The 18,907-nt window shown below is 40.5% G+C and overlaps 2 protein-coding genes across 2 annotated transcripts; both read right to left on the bottom strand.

Moving 5' to 3' along the window:
• Positions 1 to 1,719: 1,719 nt before the first annotated feature.
• On the bottom strand, positions 1,720 to 9,508 carry pgap6 (post-glycosylphosphatidylinositol attachment to proteins 6). The gene is given in 14 exon segments (XM_044220924.1): positions 1,720 to 3,764; positions 3,767 to 3,860; positions 3,963 to 4,079; positions 4,202 to 4,348; positions 4,690 to 4,868; positions 5,029 to 5,171; positions 5,423 to 5,537; positions 6,097 to 6,193; positions 6,351 to 6,685; positions 6,806 to 7,071; positions 7,174 to 7,301; positions 8,030 to 8,231; positions 8,471 to 8,654; positions 9,331 to 9,508. Coding segments are annotated over 14 exon segments (2,304 nt in total). The 5' UTR covers positions 9,395 to 9,508; the 3' UTR covers positions 1,720 to 3,531.
• A 306-nt stretch (positions 9,509 to 9,814) lies between these two features.
• LOC122887577 (leucine rich adaptor protein 1-like) lies at positions 9,815 to 13,242 on the bottom strand. Its single transcript, XM_044220923.1, has 3 exons — positions 12,549 to 13,242; positions 11,647 to 11,831; positions 9,815 to 11,040 (listed from the first exon to the last, which is right to left on the bottom strand). Exons 1-3 carry the CDS (start codon positions 12,759 to 12,761, stop codon positions 10,503 to 10,505), a joined length of 936 nt encoding a protein of 311 aa, XP_044076858.1. The 5' UTR covers positions 12,762 to 13,242; the 3' UTR covers positions 9,815 to 10,502.
• Between the last annotated feature and the right edge of the window lie 5,665 nt (positions 13,243 to 18,907).

The following is an 18,907-nucleotide window of genomic DNA, read 5'->3' as shown; positions in this document are numbered from 1 at the left end:
GCTACTGTGTCTGAACTTAAAAACTTCTTTTGACATATTTCTTCTCCATCTAATAACCTTTCAGGTTTTACTTCCCTCCCTTCTTCCCTCCATTGGTCCCATGGGAGCTGCAGTTTCTTCTACTGGACTGGCTCCCTCTACTGGCTGTGTGTGGTCAAAGTAACAGTGTTCATACTGGATTGTTGTGGTTCTCAACCTTTTTGGCTTGTGACCCCTAAAAATGACCATCTCTACCCCTCATCACAGGTTAAGGCCTGAGTGTGAACATGAGTTGTGAGCAGTTCAACTAAAGTGTGTTTTTTTTCCTTCTCAGACCATTTTAATTAAGGGAGAGGGCTAAAGAGGCAAAAGTATCCAGTATTTCAAAAAAAGTATAAATGTATGTATGTATAAATTTTTTAAATCCCTTTTATCAATCGCAAGACCCTCTATATATCGTCTATGCAGGACGAACATACCACCACTACGACAGTGTAGTCCCTCATTCGTCCAGGAGTGTTCTATCGTAGAAAAGGTTTCAGTCGTGGTCATCTGGATACTGTTTTCAGAATCAAGACGTTTCGGCTCCCATCCGGAAGTCATTCTCAATTGTGAAAAAATTGGACAGGAACTGGAAATTTAAGCTACTCTGAGTTACATAAGCCCTGCCCTCAGGAAGGAATCTGCCTGAGTATCTGTTAATAGCTAGTTTCACCTGAAACTGACCTAATAGTTTCAAGATGGCCCAGTAATCAGTAATCAGGCCTATTGTTAGGCCTATTGTTAACAACAATAGGCCTAACAATAGGCCTGATTACCCAATTTTTTCACAATTGAGAATGACTTCCGGATGGGAGCCGAAACGTCTTGATTCTGAAAACAGTGTCCAGATGACCACGACTGAAACCTTTTCTACGATACCACCACTACCACTAAGCAAGGTTCCCTTTTTAAGAATAGATTTTATTAGATTAGATTCAACTTTATTGTACTTTAAATTAAATTGTTCACTATAAATCAGATATGTACAGTATGTACAGTATTATAAATGTATATGGGTATGTGAAAGCATATATAGTACAGGTAAGTGAATGTACAGTAGTGTGGCTGTTGTAAGTAGGAGCCAACAGCCAGTGAGGCAGACAGTCTTAGTGCAAATGGTGCAAAGTTAAAGCGACACTTGTATAATATCTTCTATGGCTGCAGAGGAGCTATTTTAAGTCTTGAGTTAGGCTTGCGAGTTCAATTATTTGACAGAAAACCTGCGTTATAAACCGGGAGCATGAAGTTTTAAAGATGAGGGCATTTAGGTCTTATGAGAGATGCTTTTGAGTTGCAATATGGGAAATGTAGGATCCAGCATTTTTTGAAGCTTGACTCATACTAGAGACCAAAAGTCAGGATATGTCGGCCTTGATTTTGTCTTTCAGAAAAACGATGAGCAATTAGTGTTGTGATCTGTAGCATTGATCTGTCAGCTTTGCAGGACCTGAGAGCCACATTTACTAATGGAGCTAAGCTATATATAAGCACACAAGCAAATATACTCACAAATGTGCGCACATGCACACACACGCACACACAGTGAAATGTGTATTTCAACACGCCAAACAAGCACTTTATAGATTTCTGAGGATTTTGATAATCCGCTTCCCTCCATTCACCATCCTCTCTTGGTGTGCGTGTGTGTGTGTATGAAAACAGTATGAGACTGTGTCCACATAAAAAGCACAAAAAATATATAATTTATGAAACATTTCTCTTTATACAAGAGATTTATTTTTGGTAGGCTAAATGCTGTTTGGATTTTTAACAGAGTGAAAAGTAGCTGTCCAGTACAAGGGAGTATAATCATGTTTTACATGGAACACTACATTTCTTCACCCTTACACGCAATGAGAGCTACAATATGTTGTAGTGGAAGAATGCCTTTTCATACTCCTCACACTCTTACACACAAGAAAAAACAATTTCAACGATGAAAGGAAGACTCTGCGAGTGTGACAGAAAGTTCTATTTGAACCTGTGCAAAATCACAATGAGAAAAATCATCACAGTATGGTACACTTCAAAATAAACAACACATTAAAAAAAAAGTATGGAACGTGTTCAGTAGCTTATGTGGTGCCAAAGACAAAACACACATTTACACACACACATACACACACATACACATACATACACACTCATACAGTACATACATTGCACTCATTCACAGAAAGATACAGGCAAGAGGAGGTACTGGACACAGTAATATATATATACATTCATAAAGTGCCCATTCATACACTTATGGGCTATGTACATTACATAGTGGTATCAGCTTTTTAATCATAAAAGTGCTTTGGAATGAATGCTGGTAAAAAAGTACAGACTGGTAAGGTTTTAGAGGAGATAAACAGAGATGAGAAGACAGCGGAGAATAGACAAGAAAAGAAAGGACACTGAGTCATTCAGTTTCACTACAAGCTGCATGTAAATCTGTACATGAACATAACCTCCTGACATGTACAGTATTTAAAGATAAAAGGAATGAGGAGGCACCATGTATCCCAAACTACTACACTACATTTTTCCACCTGTTTAATTGTTCCACCTCGTGTGCACTTGATTAAAAGTCCCTGAATTACAGTTGGCTACTGGCTGAGAATGTGTTGCACAGAAACATGGAAGAAAGTTAAGAAGATGAAGTTGACATTATGGTAAGGCATGATACATGTGGCAAGCAGAAAGTCATTTCTATTGGATGTTTTTGTTTGTACTTTTAGTAGTGTTCTGCAATGGTACATTTTGAAGATAAAAAGCTATTTTCTTCTGCTGATGAAGACCATGTTATATGGTTGAAAGAACAAAGCTAGAAAGTGGACCTTGAGTTATTGTTTTGCCAAACTATTTTAAAGGTTGTTAAAACTCCCTGCTAATTGATAATCAAACATCTGAAATGGATCAAAAAATTGAAACAATTTTCAAATTTGCCCAGGCCTGTGGGATAAATGAAAATACAGATGGATACAAGAATGATGATTCTTTACGTCACCTATAAATATAGTATACTTTATCAGTCCATGATAGGCTGAATATAAAGATTTAAAAGAGTTCCACAAAGTGCTATCCCTTATAAATATATCACATGAATTTCCTAGCCTAGTAAAATAAGTACATACACAATATGTACAAACTCCTGGTCATGAGGTCAAAGGTCAGGTGGTGTGCTACCTGAAGGTTTTGATGTTCACCCCTAAACTGGTGCAATGGACCACCTTGGACGTTTCAGCAGGTTGGATTTGGGTTAAATGGGGTGTTTGTGTGTGTGTGTGTGTGTATGTTTTTCAGGATGTCTGCACGCAAATCTTTTAAGCTAATTTTACCTTCTGTAAATGTGAACATGGAAGATTTGATTTTAAAATTCTTTATTCAAGATATTAAGAAACTCTGAGTCTTAAAAATATTGTAAGATTTTGTCGTGTGTCGTTTACCTTGCGTGAATGTTTGGAGTGCTGTTTAACAATCAATGCCTAGCCACTTTGCTTCCTTACAGCATCACTTGTCCTACTATGTGACAGTGTAGAGTTCATCCTTGCTGCTCTGACAGAGCGTGTACCCACAAACCCGGGGTCTCCAGCTCCAGTTCCAGTTCCAGCTCCAACCCCTGCTCCAGCCCAACGCCTCCCTGTTCTTCTCCTTCGGCGGCAGCAGGAAGACCACGCAGCTGGCCACCAGGATGTGCCACAGCGAGTGTGTGTAGTAGTAGTTGTCCTCCGTCTCGGCAAAAATGTACAAACATACCCGATCAGGGCACAGATTGCCCCGGGGATCAGGTAGAGGACCCAGCGTTTCCAAGAAGGCGGGTAACAGTGTCGTCGCCGCACCCCTCGGTACACCTGTAAACAAAAGAGAACTGGATTCAGCAAACCTCACCAACAGCAGATTCCCATCAGATAGTGTTTTATAGACCCCCTATAGTAGTGTGGCGTATGTCTTACCCAGGCAATGACCATGAACAGTATGGCACAGAGGACGGGGCCCAGCAGGTTCCACAGACCTTTGCGGTCCAGCTGCATTGACATGGCTATCAGCAGAGCCCCGAGCATAAACAGAGTCTGCACACACAAGATATTATGGGACCATATTAAACAAATCTTAGCACTTAGAATATCATATTAATCCTCATTAAATTGTGATATTAGTATTGTAGAAAAATAAGCAGTAGTCAGTGTCTTACATATTTGAATGTGTCTCTGATGCGAGCCATGCACAGGATGGTGACCCAGATGGCACAGACTGACCCCAGGAAGTCACAGTATTGTAGGGTATCGTAGTCCATTATACACAGTACGGCTACACCTGGCTGGTCACATGCATGGTAGAACTAGAATATGAAAACAAAAAAAAACAAACATAGAAAACAGTTACATATAAACACATACACATATTTGTTACAAAAATAAAAACCCTGGATGGTAAAAATGCTTGAATTTTGTGTGTAATCTGGTCTGGATTAATCTATATTTTTAACTGAAGATATCTAAGTGTCCTGAAATAGATGAAGTGAGACAGGTAACTGCATCCTGAGATACTTGCTTTGATTTCCTGACACTTCCCTGTTACACAACATTATACCGTAAGCCCAAAAGAATATGAGCAATAAAAAAACGTTGTGTTCCCACATGTATGCAACAGTGTATGTGTGTTTTTGCGTGTGAGTGTTACCGTGGAGAAGAACATTGTGAAGAGGTAGACGGAGGCCTCGGTGATGTAGCAGCGTTTGATGGCCACCACCATGGCAGGAAGGAAGGACAGGTTACTGAGCGTGAGCAGCAGAGTTGCCGTCAACTGGCGCCGGTACGACTGAGCTGTCGAATCATCAGTGCAGCCCCAACCGCTCCAGCCTACACACACACACGTGCGCACGCACACACACACAATTAAACCGAATTAATTAATGAATACATTTAGGCTTTAGTGAACATTGATGCTAAGTGTTGAGTTAAGTAAAAACAACGTCCTCACAAGTATAGAAGTGTTTGTTTGTGTGTGAGTGTGTCGTACCAGCCTTGCAGACACAGGCAGCGTAGAGGTAGCTGTAGGATCTCAATAGTCTACATTCACCATATGTCCCACAGTCCTCTACACAGGCACTGATAAACACCTCTGGGACCACAGACACCACTGACATATTACCACAGTCACTGCTGCAAGAAAAACACACACATTTACATATTAAAAAAACACATAAAACAAGGAACAAGACAGAGATATCTCATCAAACTCCAGGTCTCAACACTCAGAGACCTCTAAATGTGGACTGGAAATGTGCACTTTAATTCCTCGTCATTCAGCAGCTCTCAGACCCAAATTAGTTGACAAGTCTTTCAACACACAGACTAACTCAAAGTCATACAGACAAAAAGTATGGATCGGTGTTTGCGCGCGTGTGTGTTACCTGTTGCATGTGAGCTGCAGAGTGAGGTACCATGTTGTTGACTGAGGGAAAGGCAGCCTGACGACAGCTTTAGGAACACTGGCATTCACACGAACACCATATCCTCCAAACAGAGCTGCAGATAAAACACATACACACACGAGGGTGTCTCCAAATTTTTTTTTCCGTAATGCAAAGTCAAGCTTCCTGCTTAATTATGCATATCTGACATCAGTGAAATCAGTTAAATTCCAAAAGAAACCCGATCAATGTGCATTTGATATAAGAGATAGACCTAATGTGTAAATATCATTATCACTATAATTTCACAATATTTTTTTTTGTCTAAAGAGTACTACTATTACTTACTCTTACTACTAAGAGTACATACTACTCCAAAATAACACCTATTTCCTCATAGCTGCTTAGAATATCCATGTGACAACTTCTGAGTCATAGTGAAGTTGGAATCTATCCCAGCATGCACTTGGCAGAAGGCAGGGAAACACCTACAAAAGTCTGCCGGTCTCATTCCATAAACCTGAACTGGTGTAGTACGCCTAGAACCTTTTTACACTGCACTATGTAAACATTTTGTACTAAAAACCTAACCTGTCAGCTGATTAAGCTACAGAAGTCATTTCCAGATGTTTAAAAGGTGAATGCGAATAAATCATTCCAGTTCTGTGCGCTACCTGTGCGACAGGGTTGAGAGTGGTTGAGTTCGAGGACTGGAGCCCAGGGAGAGAGACAGGCCATCACACTGCTGCTGTTCCCCAGGGTTACATTAGTCTGTACACACACACACACACACACACACACACACACACACACACACACACACACACACACGTATCAAAGTGAAAAAAGCATGAAAGCTTAACTCTGAGATTTAAATCTAACAGGCTTTGACAGAATACTGTATATGTAGTAATTCAGCAGCACTCACAGTGTTGAGAGTGAGCTGTAGGTTGAGTGTACCACCAGTGGCTTGCGTTTGCAGGGGGTAAGTGAGCAGTGTGGGGTGTGTATTTGTAACGCTGACGTTGGGTCCATTGGCAGGAGTGAATCGGAGCGACAGAACATCCACCTCGTCGTACAGCACAGGGACGCTCCACACACACGCCAACGCCAACAGTGATGCTGATTCGTTGCTAAAGGCGACTGCGTCTGTAACCACTGAGTTGTTGCCTGCTGATGTTGAGTTGGTATAGCTGCTGTTGCCACGGAGCTCGTTGATGTCATCATCTGCTTTAAGGCCTACACTTTTTGGTTTACATCCCACTGAGGCAGACACGCACAAATGCAGAATAGAGAAAATACACACACAGGTAGTGGATTAGAACAGAGATATAATGTGTTAAACCTATGTTTAAGGATGTGCCCGTGTGTTTCTGTGTTCACCTGTGTAGTTTGAGACGATACTAAAGGTCACAGTACGGTTGTCTTGGCTGCTCTCCACGACAACTCGTAACCAGGTGTCCCAAGGTGGGTTAAAAAGAGCTGCAGAGCAGCCAATCCATGAGCAGTTCACCGTTACTGGGCCATGCTGCAGAGAGGTGGAGCCGAGCCTGAGGACCAGTGAACAGTTTCCACTGTCTATTCCCTCCCCTGACGAGCAATCAGCCACAGAGACGGAGAGAGAAGAGGCAAACTCTGGAACATACAATCTAAGACAGACACAAATACATTAACAGTATTTATATAGACTGAAAAATATAGAACAGAACAAAGGATGGGACCACAGGAAATAAACGGCGTACACTTCTTACTTCAGGCGTGCAGGTCTGTCAGGGGCTGCGGTCTGTTGGAGGAATGTCCCCTGCTGTAAAATGGGTGTATCCACTGCTCTCCTGATCGATAGCTGAGGCTGGAAGAAGTAGGAGCAGGACGGAAAGCCCTAACAGATAAAGACAAAAAATGAAATATATATTTACTGGTGCATAATTCTCTTCAATTAATCAAGCAAACCTGGTCTAGCACCTTTGATACAGGCAGTTCAAAGTGTTTTACAGGTGACTGACAAACACATAAGAGTACGCCAGTAGTAAGATAAACAGTAAAACAATGTGGGACTAATGCACACGAAAAATAAAAATATAGAGATATAATAAATGGAAACAGAAATTTCTTTCAAGACCAGCCGGTAAATAAGACTGCAATTCTGCAATACAAACAGAGGCAAAGAAAAAGACAAAGCAGAAGAATGCGGTTTAGCTACTTTAAGTAATAAACAAACCACCTAATCCCTGCTCCGGTGGAACAGGTTGGGGTAAAAGGGAAATTTACAAGTAGAGCAAGACTGGAACACTGACATTTATCTTGACGCTTCAATAAAAAATTAAATTCTTATTCAGAAAAAAATGATGGATGCACATATAATCAAAGTTAAGAGAAAAATGTAAACATCCAGGCCACAAAAAAATGAAATAACTTGTGTCAGATCTTTTTTCAAAATGGTCGTCATTAAAAATTGCAGCATTTGTTAACGAGCACAATGTTTGTGTGCATATCTCCAGAGTAACAGTCCAGTAATGGGACCAGGCAAATACATTCTTAGAAAATCAGGACTCACCACAACAAAAACAGAAAATAACGAGCATGTACCGCACACAGCTCTATACAAACCTTCTGCTCTATGCGCCCATCATCTTCAGGCAAGTGGGCAGCAACGTACCAATCACCGGGAGCAGGATTGGAGAGGTTAAAGGTTGTGGAGCTGTGTGATGTCACCGGTTGGATCAGAGACAGACAGGGGCTCCATATTGTTGCATTGGGAAACACCGACCCTATTGGGTTTATAACTGGAGGGGCACCCCATCGAATATGGCTACAAAAGAGAGAGAGAGACAGACATACGTTTCAGACGGGAAAAAAGAAGCATTGGCACAAATTTCCCTGGTTGAGCAGAGGATAAAAAGAGATAAAGAGTCACAAGAGATTGTGAAGAAACAGACAAGGAAGTTTGATTTCACTAAACAGAGAACGCAAATCAACAAGGACAGAGGAGACTAAAATAAATAGCAGGGGAAATGGGTCGTTTTCATGATGCAGAGCAGTATATCTTACATGCTGACGTTGTGCTGTCCACAGTGGAAGTTGTGGCCCTTGGTGACAGTGAACAGCCAGCGAGCGACAGCAGTTTCCTCTGGTATATGAAACCTCTGCAGCCTCACGTTGCCGTACCAACCATACCTCGACAACTTCTGAGCTGGTTTGGACGAAAGCTCTGATACAAACGTCACCTGTCCATCTGTAGGGCATAAGACTTCATCGTATGAATCATATAGTGGACATAGGTTGCAGAAAAAAGACCCTTGTCAGTGTAGTTGGCATCAAGGGTTATCCAGCAACTCAACAGGTAGAAATCACATGCCATGCGTTTATTATTTTTATGTCTCTAGATGTTAATGTGGAAAGCGTTCACATTTTACTTTTTAAAATGTAATATCCATATTGTATTTGTAAGATACTGCATGTGATTGAAGATGACATGTACAATGGAACAAATAATAATCAAAACATTCTTTTTAAAAAAATCACACACTGAAGAAATTCAACCGAAGAGGTGAAGGGATTACAACTGCACACAGCACAAGTGACAAAGTTAGACACTCGGCAAGAAAGAACACCAAAGAAATACTGTCACACTAATTAAGAGCTAAGAAGGCAAGCAGAAACAATTAGCAGTACGTTTGAATGATCTATACTGTAAAGATTCATGTTGTCATCTCCATGCCAATCATAGGGCTGACAAAATATCTCTTTAACAACGTACATGTGAGCGTAAGATTAGTGTGAGACAATTTTACAAAGCGCAGATTGTGCAAAGGTCTCTGGCATTCAGGTAAACTAGCAAGACGATATAGTTAGCCTACATGCTAACAACAGTTTCCTCTGACTTCGTCCCCTTTGCTGAGAACACTTACCGTCTCCTAATGTCCAATTCATCAGGGCGATGAAAAGGAGACCGCGTAGAAAACAATATTCCATGTTTCCTTTATGAGCGTCTGAACCATTACATCGTTATTTATACACCTGTAATGGCATACGGATCTATCGCCGGGAAATCATTCTACACTTCCTGATTCTATGTAAATACACGACGTCACGAAAGTGGTCGGGTGCTGCCTTTGGGGCCTGTCGGAAAGATGAGCATCATACACACGAAGGACCTATTAGCATAGACTGTATAAAATAGCCTATAAAGAGATAATGTGCAAATATCATTAAAGTGTTATCAACTTGTTGATAACGCAAACATAATGTACAAACGTGAGTGAGGTAGAATATCTAATCTAATCACTAATGTCACAAATGTAAGGACATTTTATCTTTACACATACACACATTAATTCAGCACATTCATACTTCTGTGCTATTTGGGTTGAGAGACAAGACAGACCATCAATCGAAACTTTTTTGTCTTGTTTATTACCAACAGATACATTAGACTCATCATTGCACAACAATTTAAGCAGAGCAATCATTTTTAAAATCCTTCGAGAAACCATACAGATTTATTTATTTAGATATAGACTGATATATAGATTTTTTATTTTTATTTTATTGCATTCTATCCACAACTTTGAAAGATTTAAAGGCGACTGGACAATATATGAGAAATAAGCACAAGAAATTATTGACTGCCATTCTTGTCTTATAAATAAGATAAGACAAGAAATGAAATTAGATTTTATTCAGACTCAATGATTAAAAAAACCCTGAAGTCCATGATCAATATCTTTGAAATTCAAGTCCCCAGTGTGTAAAACATTTATCCGACAAGGACACGGCATTTCTAAGAGCTCCTTCATGTTTGTGATTAACTTCATTTTTAAAAAAAGTTTTTTTTTAATTGATTTTCTTTTGGAATTCCTCAAATACACAGGCAAATGAAAAACAGCGATCAAACTGTTTACATCCTAACCAAAAGCACTAATGGAGAGAGCAGTGACACAACCATCCTAAAGCATCATTCACCGTTCATTCATCTGTGTCTAAGTGCATTTTAAATCCCACTGCATTACTGGCAGTTAACTGTGGAGGGGGAAATAGCTTCAAACCAAAGATCATACATTTAAATTGTGTTTATAAAAGATCATAAAAACGTCACATCGTCCTGTGACTCCACCCAGCACCACTGAGCATCATAGCCCAGCAAACTGCTCTCTCTATTGGGCGCACTCTCTTTCTCTTCCACTGTCTTCTGAGAGGCTCCGAGGCTCTGGTGCTCTGTCTGTGTCTCCCCTGACTGTTTATTGAGGGCAAAACTACCAGTATCCCCTTTCACTTCTCTTCTTGCCCTGCTTGATCTAAGCAGAGCTCTTCTGATGGTGTCAGCACCGGCTTTAATGTCTTGTAATGGAGCTACACTCGAGTCCTGTGGTTGTGACTTTGGTAAATTGGCACTAGCCAAACAGTTGGCAGGACTAGATGATGCCTGACCATGCCTGCCATGTGTGGAATGTCTGACTTCAAACTTGGCAGTGGAAGGACTAGGAGGGCTTGCTTCAGTAGACTCGGGGCTCAGCATGTCAAAGTAGGTCTTGTGGTTTAAATCACCATGGTCAGAGTGGGATGGGTGATATTCTGATTCCTCAGCAGTGGTTTCAGTCAAATCCTGAGTTGGACTTTCTCTGTGGGAGCAACAGCAGAAATATTGAGCTACATATGAAGCCTGAGCCCTGAAACTGCATGACTGAACTATTCCAAGCTTCTTTGGGTGTTTGCTTAAATTCTGATTCACTGGTTAACACACAAACAGCAGTAGTGAAGTAAATGTACTAATACTATTTGGGGAAACTTCTGGCAAAGTGTGGGACTTGTAAATACAGGTGTCAGCTTGTTTTCTGACATGTGACGGGCAAACTGCCCCAAAAATCTGGAAACATTTGCTTTGATTTGCAAAGATGTTAGGAAATTCTTAGTTCAAGTTCGAGAGTTTTACCTGACTGCTGGTCTGTGTATTCGTTTCTGTTTTTCACTTCCTGAAAATTCAAGTCATATACTCTTCAGAAAACACTGACAAATATGTCAAATATAGTAACTCAAAATGTGAGCTAAAACCAATTATCTAAACCAATATTTTGGTTAAGGTTAAGGTAAGACTTTGGTCGTGGTATTACTTTATTTAATGCAATTTGTCATTATTATAATCTGATATTAGTTTGTATAAAAATAAGTGCACATTTTCAATGAGAACAGGTTCCTGTACACCTGCCAAACTAAACACTGTACTGTACCTGCAGGGGGACATCGAGGGCCCGTGCTCCTCCAGAGTCACCAGGCTGCTCAGGCTGCCTGTCAAGCTGCTGCCACGGCTGGCCAAGGCAACCTGCTCCTCCATCAGCCAACGCATGGCCTCGATACCCTCGTGCACGGCCACCAGCTGGCGCAGAATTCTCACATCTGCAGAACGCAGCCACCTCTGCATGAATAGTGTAGAGTTTGGCTAGATAAGCGTGATGCAGGTGTAAATAAGGTGTATAATATAATTGCAGGTATATGTCTAGGGAGAGCTGAGAGGTGTGTGTGTGTGTGCATACTATGGATTTCACTTCACCTCTCTCAGGGGCCCCTCAGATAGAACTCATTCTGCCCCCCCCCCCCTACTAGTGAGGCCCCGACTTGTGTTCTCACACAATACATGAAGCAGGAGAAAAGAGCAAAAGAAGTGAGAGGAATGAGGGAGGATCAGAGGTGAGAAGAAAGGTGGCAGAGAATGAGCAGAGCAGTCCCGTCACAATGTGTCAAATGAATGGAGGTGAATGGGAGAGACGCCAGGTGTGGGGTGTGGTGGAGAGACAGGTGACAGTGTCTGTCATTAGACATAAAAATGGGCAGGTGAAGTGGCTCAGAAGGGAACTCGGAGGATTTGACATTTCTGCACTTCAGAGAAAAACATGCCATCAGAATAAACATAGCAGTGATTGCTGAAAACAAGTTGTGCAAGTTGTGGCATTGCTCAAATATGAAAAGATGCACAGGTACGTGCACGGGCACCACACGCACTCAAACAGTATAAACTCATGCTGAGTCACTACAAGATAGAAGGGAAACTGTTCTGTCCATTTAGCGTCATGCATAAAGACACACACAGTGTCTATGATAAATTCACTGCTGAGAACACAATAGGAATCTTTACCATCTCTTGTTTTAAGTTGCTTATTTTGTCAGAAAAGCTATGGCTGAAGTCAGAGCCGCGGTCTCCCCTGTCGACCACATCAGACCTCCAACCATCTTCGCAATCCGCAGCATCCCTCATCCAAATCAGAAGACTTTCCGGTGTTTTCCTGCCAATCTTATTTTCCAGTTCTTTCAGATCTGGGAAGGAATCGTTGAGGATTTCCTCTGCCATCCCACCGGCTAATTACTTCCAAGTATTCCGACCGGTGGCTTTGGGTGGAGAAGAGCTTGTGCTCTCTTGTAAAGTCACTTCAGCTTTCCAATTTCCGCTGTGAGAAGTCGGACCCCCGCGCACACCCACAAATCTCCCACACTTGTCGACTTACAGCAGAGTCCACACGTTATATTCCTGAACACTCCACAATAGACCGTGAACCTGCCACAGAAGCGCACGGCAAGCCATGAAAACACTGGAAGTGTGACCGCGCAGAGCTGTCCTGCTGACTGCTGTTCCCATTCACACTACAGAGATTATTATTGCTGGTATGAAGCCCAGAACGTGATGCTGGAAAGTGGAAATGCTCTTTGTGTAGTCCTCAAACAAACAATGGTGGGCGTTTCAGGCTTTAGCAACACCTGTGCGCGCCGAGCTGCTGGTGATGCAATGAGCGCACATTAGCCTACATGGCTTTATCACTTTATTACTTACTACTAAACTTGCGCCACATGAAAAACACCCATCCTAAAATGTAATATCTAGGCTAAGGGATATGCACAGCCTATAATTTAATACTAAGTCTCTTCCTGAGTAAATTACCGGGGATCAACCCCTATTTCAGTTGTACCCATGGCAACCAGAGATAAGATAAGATGCAGACAGCTTGTCAAATAGGCTACATGTCCATATAATGTATGCAATAATGTGTAACTGCTTAGTGGACATAAAGTGACTGATTCCCTACACTCATAAATTATTTCATATAAATGTTCAATAAGAAACCCCAGGGTTATCCCCCGAATTAGCATGCTGTTTGCAGTTGCGCTAACGTTAACCCAATTTTGGCCCTTTATTACACTTTTATTACAAATTATTACATTTATTTATTACCTTTCTCTTGCACTTTAACTATCTCTGTTTAGCATGAGCGTTTAAACATAAAATGCGTGCATGAATCAGGTATGAATCCCATTATGCTCTTATATGTCAGTTAAATGTAAGTTAGGGCTAGTGACTGTTAGCTAACTTGTTGGCCAAATTAGTTAACCTTCTCAGTAATGTTACCTGTCAACCAAAAATGTCAATAAGCTCCCAAGTAACACCAAGTAACAAACTTGGTGGGTCACCAAGTAGCATGGTAATGGTAATGTAGAAACAGTTCTAGAAGTATGCCTTCTCTCAGTTTTTATAAAAGATATTTTGTTCCAAGGAAGTAGCTTGGCTAATGTTAAAGCTAGCTAACATACCAGTAAGCCAACCTTTGCTAACATTAGCATTCATGAATAACTTTACAAATGAAGTGTATTCGGCTAATGCACGGTTAAAATATGAAATTATATATTGTAAGGCTACATAAATAATTTATAGATTTAAGTCACGTGTGCTTAGACATGACACCATCACTGCAAAAACATGTACATTTGTCCAAATTTCTCATTCATTCCCTTCATTCACAATTCATTTTTGTTTGTTGTTTGTTCATGTGTTTGGTTGGCTGTTTGGGAGTATTCTGGTGATAAAATGCAGTATACTAAATGTATGTAATGAATACGCTGTAATGAAGATTTATGTTTTAAAACTATGTAAAAACAGACCCAGACAATATTCACTTGATTTTTTTTTTTTTTTTTAAGTAAGAAAAGTGTATTTATAAGTGGACTGATATAACAGTAGATGCAGGTGCAGGCCACAGTGTGTGGTGCAATATACAGTGTCCAAAATATTTAGAAATGATTTTTACTGCCATGTACAAATGTGTTTTGAGACATTTTGTGTCATAAAACTTTTGCAATTTGTACTTTACAGCGTGGAACTGCTTAACTGACTTTGGAACTGACTTTCCAAAGAGTCACTGTAGAAGAAACAGGTCTGTACAGTTGCACAGCCCACTTTTAGACACAGAGACGGGCCAAAAAAGCAGCGAGGAAGCTAACATCTGCCATCCACTCAAATAGATGACTTATTTTTATTCATCTGTCATCTTGCCCCATATGCCTTTCAAAAGCAGGACAACAGTTATGGGAGCTTCCTGCTTCCTCATCATTAAGATTAAGTGCATTGTTTAAATAGTGTGTGATACACATTGATGAGGCAGCCTGAGAAAATATGTTTATGATGCTTCAACAGTTTACAGAAAACTAAGCTGAGACCTCAGAAGAAAAAGGGTGTTTTTTTTACCTGAAAAGAAAAGCCAGACAGTGGGAGATTTTCAGGAGGGTTTTACCACTGGCCACTGTTAGAGGGAGACAAACACTGCTGCATCCAACACAGACCCGTGGAGAAGTCAGTACAAGCTGTTAACAGCCAAGTAGTAGAACCAGGATGTTGTCTGAGAGGATGTAATAAACATACATAATTATATAATGAACATACCATTAACTTGAATAAGTGAATGGTACACACAAATAAATGCAGTTGGCAGTGGCTGGGAGAAAAACACCAAATATCTTTATTTCAAGTTTGTAAAAACAGCATTTACTACATACAGAAAATTACAATGTGACAGCATTAAAAGTACCACAAATAACACAAATTTGCTACACGAAAAATTAACAACGAATAACAGACGGCAACACATAACAACAGAAAGTACAAATGTACATACAAGTGGGTAGAATCATGTTTTAAAGAATGAATCATGAGCTCACACGTGTGATTTAAAAGATGCAATTTTACTGGCCTATAGCCTTACCTTCCTCAGTGGGTTGCTCCACAGTTTAGAGGCTCATAAAATTCAGTCGCCTTTACTCTTAAATCTCAACAGTGCAACAGAATCCCCTGGTTGAGGGGGCTGAGGGGGTAGCTGCTCTGTGACCACCAATAAAACACTGTAGTGGGCAGTTCCCAGGTGCAGAGTGAATAAATACGAGGTAGGATTGTGTTGAAATATGTATATATGCTTAAATGTGCTTTTTTTGTTTGTTGCACATTTAAAAAAGGAATCTTATTAGTTACTGTTGTGGATTATTGCCCACATGCAAACTGTATCGCTGAACAAAATGAAAGTTGGGGAAAACTTGACCGTAACTGTCACTGACCTTTTAGCGCATTACATTTCTACAGCAATGCCACTTTTACAGGAATAATTAAAACACTTTTCGACAAAACGATCTCACCACATTTGATGTTACTGTATCACACAATCTTCCTCAGCAAATGCACATTGGTCGTGCCATTGTATTGCATTTTACTGTGCACTTTAAGTACTCTGCCCACATGTTGGCTTAAAGGATTTTACACATATGTTGCATACGAAAATGGGCATTTCAGGGTCAGATATGAGCCCAAAGTGAAACAAGTGAAGAGGAGTCATTTAAAACATATAACTTTAAACATTTTTGATAAAGAGCTTGAAAACATTTGGATTGCAACTACAGCATCATTAAGAATGACGAATATCCATTATTTGTCATATTTTGAACTGAAATACGTCAACAGTCTGCTAGAAGCTGTTGTTTCTGACAGGTTTTATAAAACCAGAAATGATTGAGTATCTTCCACTAAAACTCACACCCAAGTTGAGTAACAAAACCAAGGACCTTTGGAGAGATTAAATGCATTTGGTTTAAGATAATAATAAATGTTCTTTAACATAAATAGATATGGACCAGTTAGTCGCTATATTGTTATAGCAGCCAATAATGTTCATGATTTAAAACCTTTAAATTGATTCCCCTTACTTCTAACGGACACAATACGAGGCATTAATATTCCCTCCACATTAGCTGTCTGTTGCAGGACGCAGCATGAAAGTCTTTGTGAGAGAGGGGACATCTGCTCAGCCTGCCACACTCTCTGACTTTTACAGCTACAGCTTCTTTTGACGTGATCTGGTACTTGATGTGTTCTGGAGAATCGGCCAACTAGATTCAAATAGCTTGTTTCCTCTCAAAAGGCCTGTAGATGGCAGCAGACATTCAACATGACTAAGCACTCAGGTATTTGATGACATTCTCGGAGGCTGAACAATTAAGCCCGGTTTCGGCACCTCTGGGAACACATTCATTAGGTCTGTTTTCTTAAGAGTGCAGATCTGGTTTCACCGATGAGGCTGTCAAACCCACAGCAACCCTGAAAACTGAGCCTGAGTCAACACTCTGAGGTCATCTCATCTACTTAGGCATCATAAAGAATATGTTTTCTGTAATTTTAGAGGAGAGTCTCAGCCATTAATTGTCCAAATTGACAAATGTGCTCGCCTGCTGCGAACACGTTCCATGATTTCACCAGAGAGAAGCGTTATACTGAAAGCAAATTTGTCAAACTTGACACAGCATTCTTGTAATTTCTAAGAGTGAAAAAGTGAGTGGGAAGTTGGAATGAAGAATGGATAAAAAAAAATAAAAATCAGGTCACTGCAACCCCAGAGAGGGGGATGTAAAACATTACCCACGTATAAGCAAGTGTTTTCAGGGCAGGTCAGAGTGACCCCAAGTTCAGCGTTACATGAGGTAGAGGGTAATCATAAAAATGTTACACACAGAAAGAATTATGTTTTTTACGAGTCAGGGCCTCTGACTTCCAGTTTTAGGGAAATCATAAACTTATACAAACATTAAAAAATGGTCAAAATGTGGATGTCACTGAAAGGCCAGCATTATGAGCAGATAAGATTTTACAGCATCTGTCAGTGCAATTAAGTGCGATTTACTATGAATCATAAAGAGGATGTGGGGTTTAATAGGGGAGTTGCCATAAAGTTTTTGCCAAACCACCTGAAACGTGAAGAACACGAAACCACATTCACTGATGTGGAATGAATTTATCCTGAAGTCTGTTACACATGGAGAACATGTTAATGGGAAAAGTGGAGTAGATATTTTAACATTCTCGTGGTGTAGCCTAATTCCCCAGTGAATAAGCCTGAAGCGTGGTGTGTGTGTGTTTGCGCAGTCAAGGGTCAGGAGAAACAGCATAACAACTGAGGCCACTGGGCCAGGAAATCCTCCAGGTTCACATGGTCTGTGGAAGGCCCTCACATGCAAACAAAGCCAATCGGGGAGGGTGGGGACCCTTTTAAAGCGCAGTTTGGTCTGAGAACACTCAATGGTTCGTTCAAGTTTTCCAAGAAAAATAAGTTCTTAAGTGTGGAAATCTTCACATGTCACATGTACGGTGCACAAGAAATTTGAGAACTTTGTTCATTTTCAATCCAGAATCACAGCGTTGAGCCGACGTTACCTGTCTTCAGAGATGACAGGAAAAGTTCGACATTTTGGGAAATACACTTTTTGCCAAGAGTTAGATTAGAAGATGGTATGGTAAATATGAAGCTACCTTTAGCAGCCGGCTAAAGTAGCTTAGCATAAAGACTGGAAACGGGGAAGCAGCTAGCCTGGCTCCGTCTAAAGGTAACAAAATCCACCTACCAGCACCTCTAATGCTCACGACAATTTTCCACTCTGGTACAATAAAGTCGTGTTCTTCAATTCTAATCAACACGTTGTATCTCGTTTGTTTAATCTGTACAAAAACCGAAGTGTAAAAACGTCAAATCGCTGTTTTACGGAGGGTTGTGTGTTGGACTACTTCTTGGTCTGGACCAGTTGCCCGGCAACCACGCAGCAGATACTCCAAGAAGTTTCTGGTCCCGGCACAAAAATAGTCCAGCACATATGTGCCCATTTTTCATTTTCACACTTTTGTATGGATTAAACAAATGATGTCATGTCATTTAGTGGGCTTTAGAGATACTGCTAGGCTGATTGTGTTACATTTAGACAGAGCCAGGCTATCTGTTTCCCCCTGTTTCCAGTCTTTATGCTAAGCTAAGTTAGCCAACTGTTGGCGGTAGTTTCATATTTACTGTACAGCTATAAGAGTGTTATTGATCATCTCATCTAAATCTCGGCAAGAAACCAATTAAGTGTATTTCCCAAAATGACAACTTTTCCTTTGAGGATCTAACTGACATATTTAAGAATTATGTTAAAAAGGCTCAAGATTAAAAGAGAAACAGTTAGTTAATAACTCCCGCTGCTCATGAATTTTTAGTTAGGTGATCATGCTGCTCTGTGCATCTGTTTCGATTTAGGAACCTACAGAGAGATTAAATGAGGGTGGAAAAATAATGGATCTCATATGTATGGAGAGGCCCATTTACATCCTGTAATTGTGTTGTGTTTATTCAAACCATAACATAAAGCACAGATCCTGGAGCT

This window comes from Siniperca chuatsi, linkage group LG13 (assembly GCF_020085105.1).
Source record: "Siniperca chuatsi isolate FFG_IHB_CAS linkage group LG13, ASM2008510v1, whole genome shotgun sequence".
NCBI classification, from domain to species: domain Eukaryota; kingdom Metazoa; phylum Chordata; class Actinopteri; order Centrarchiformes; family Sinipercidae; genus Siniperca; species Siniperca chuatsi.
This window is presented reverse-complemented; position numbering and strand designations above follow the sequence as displayed.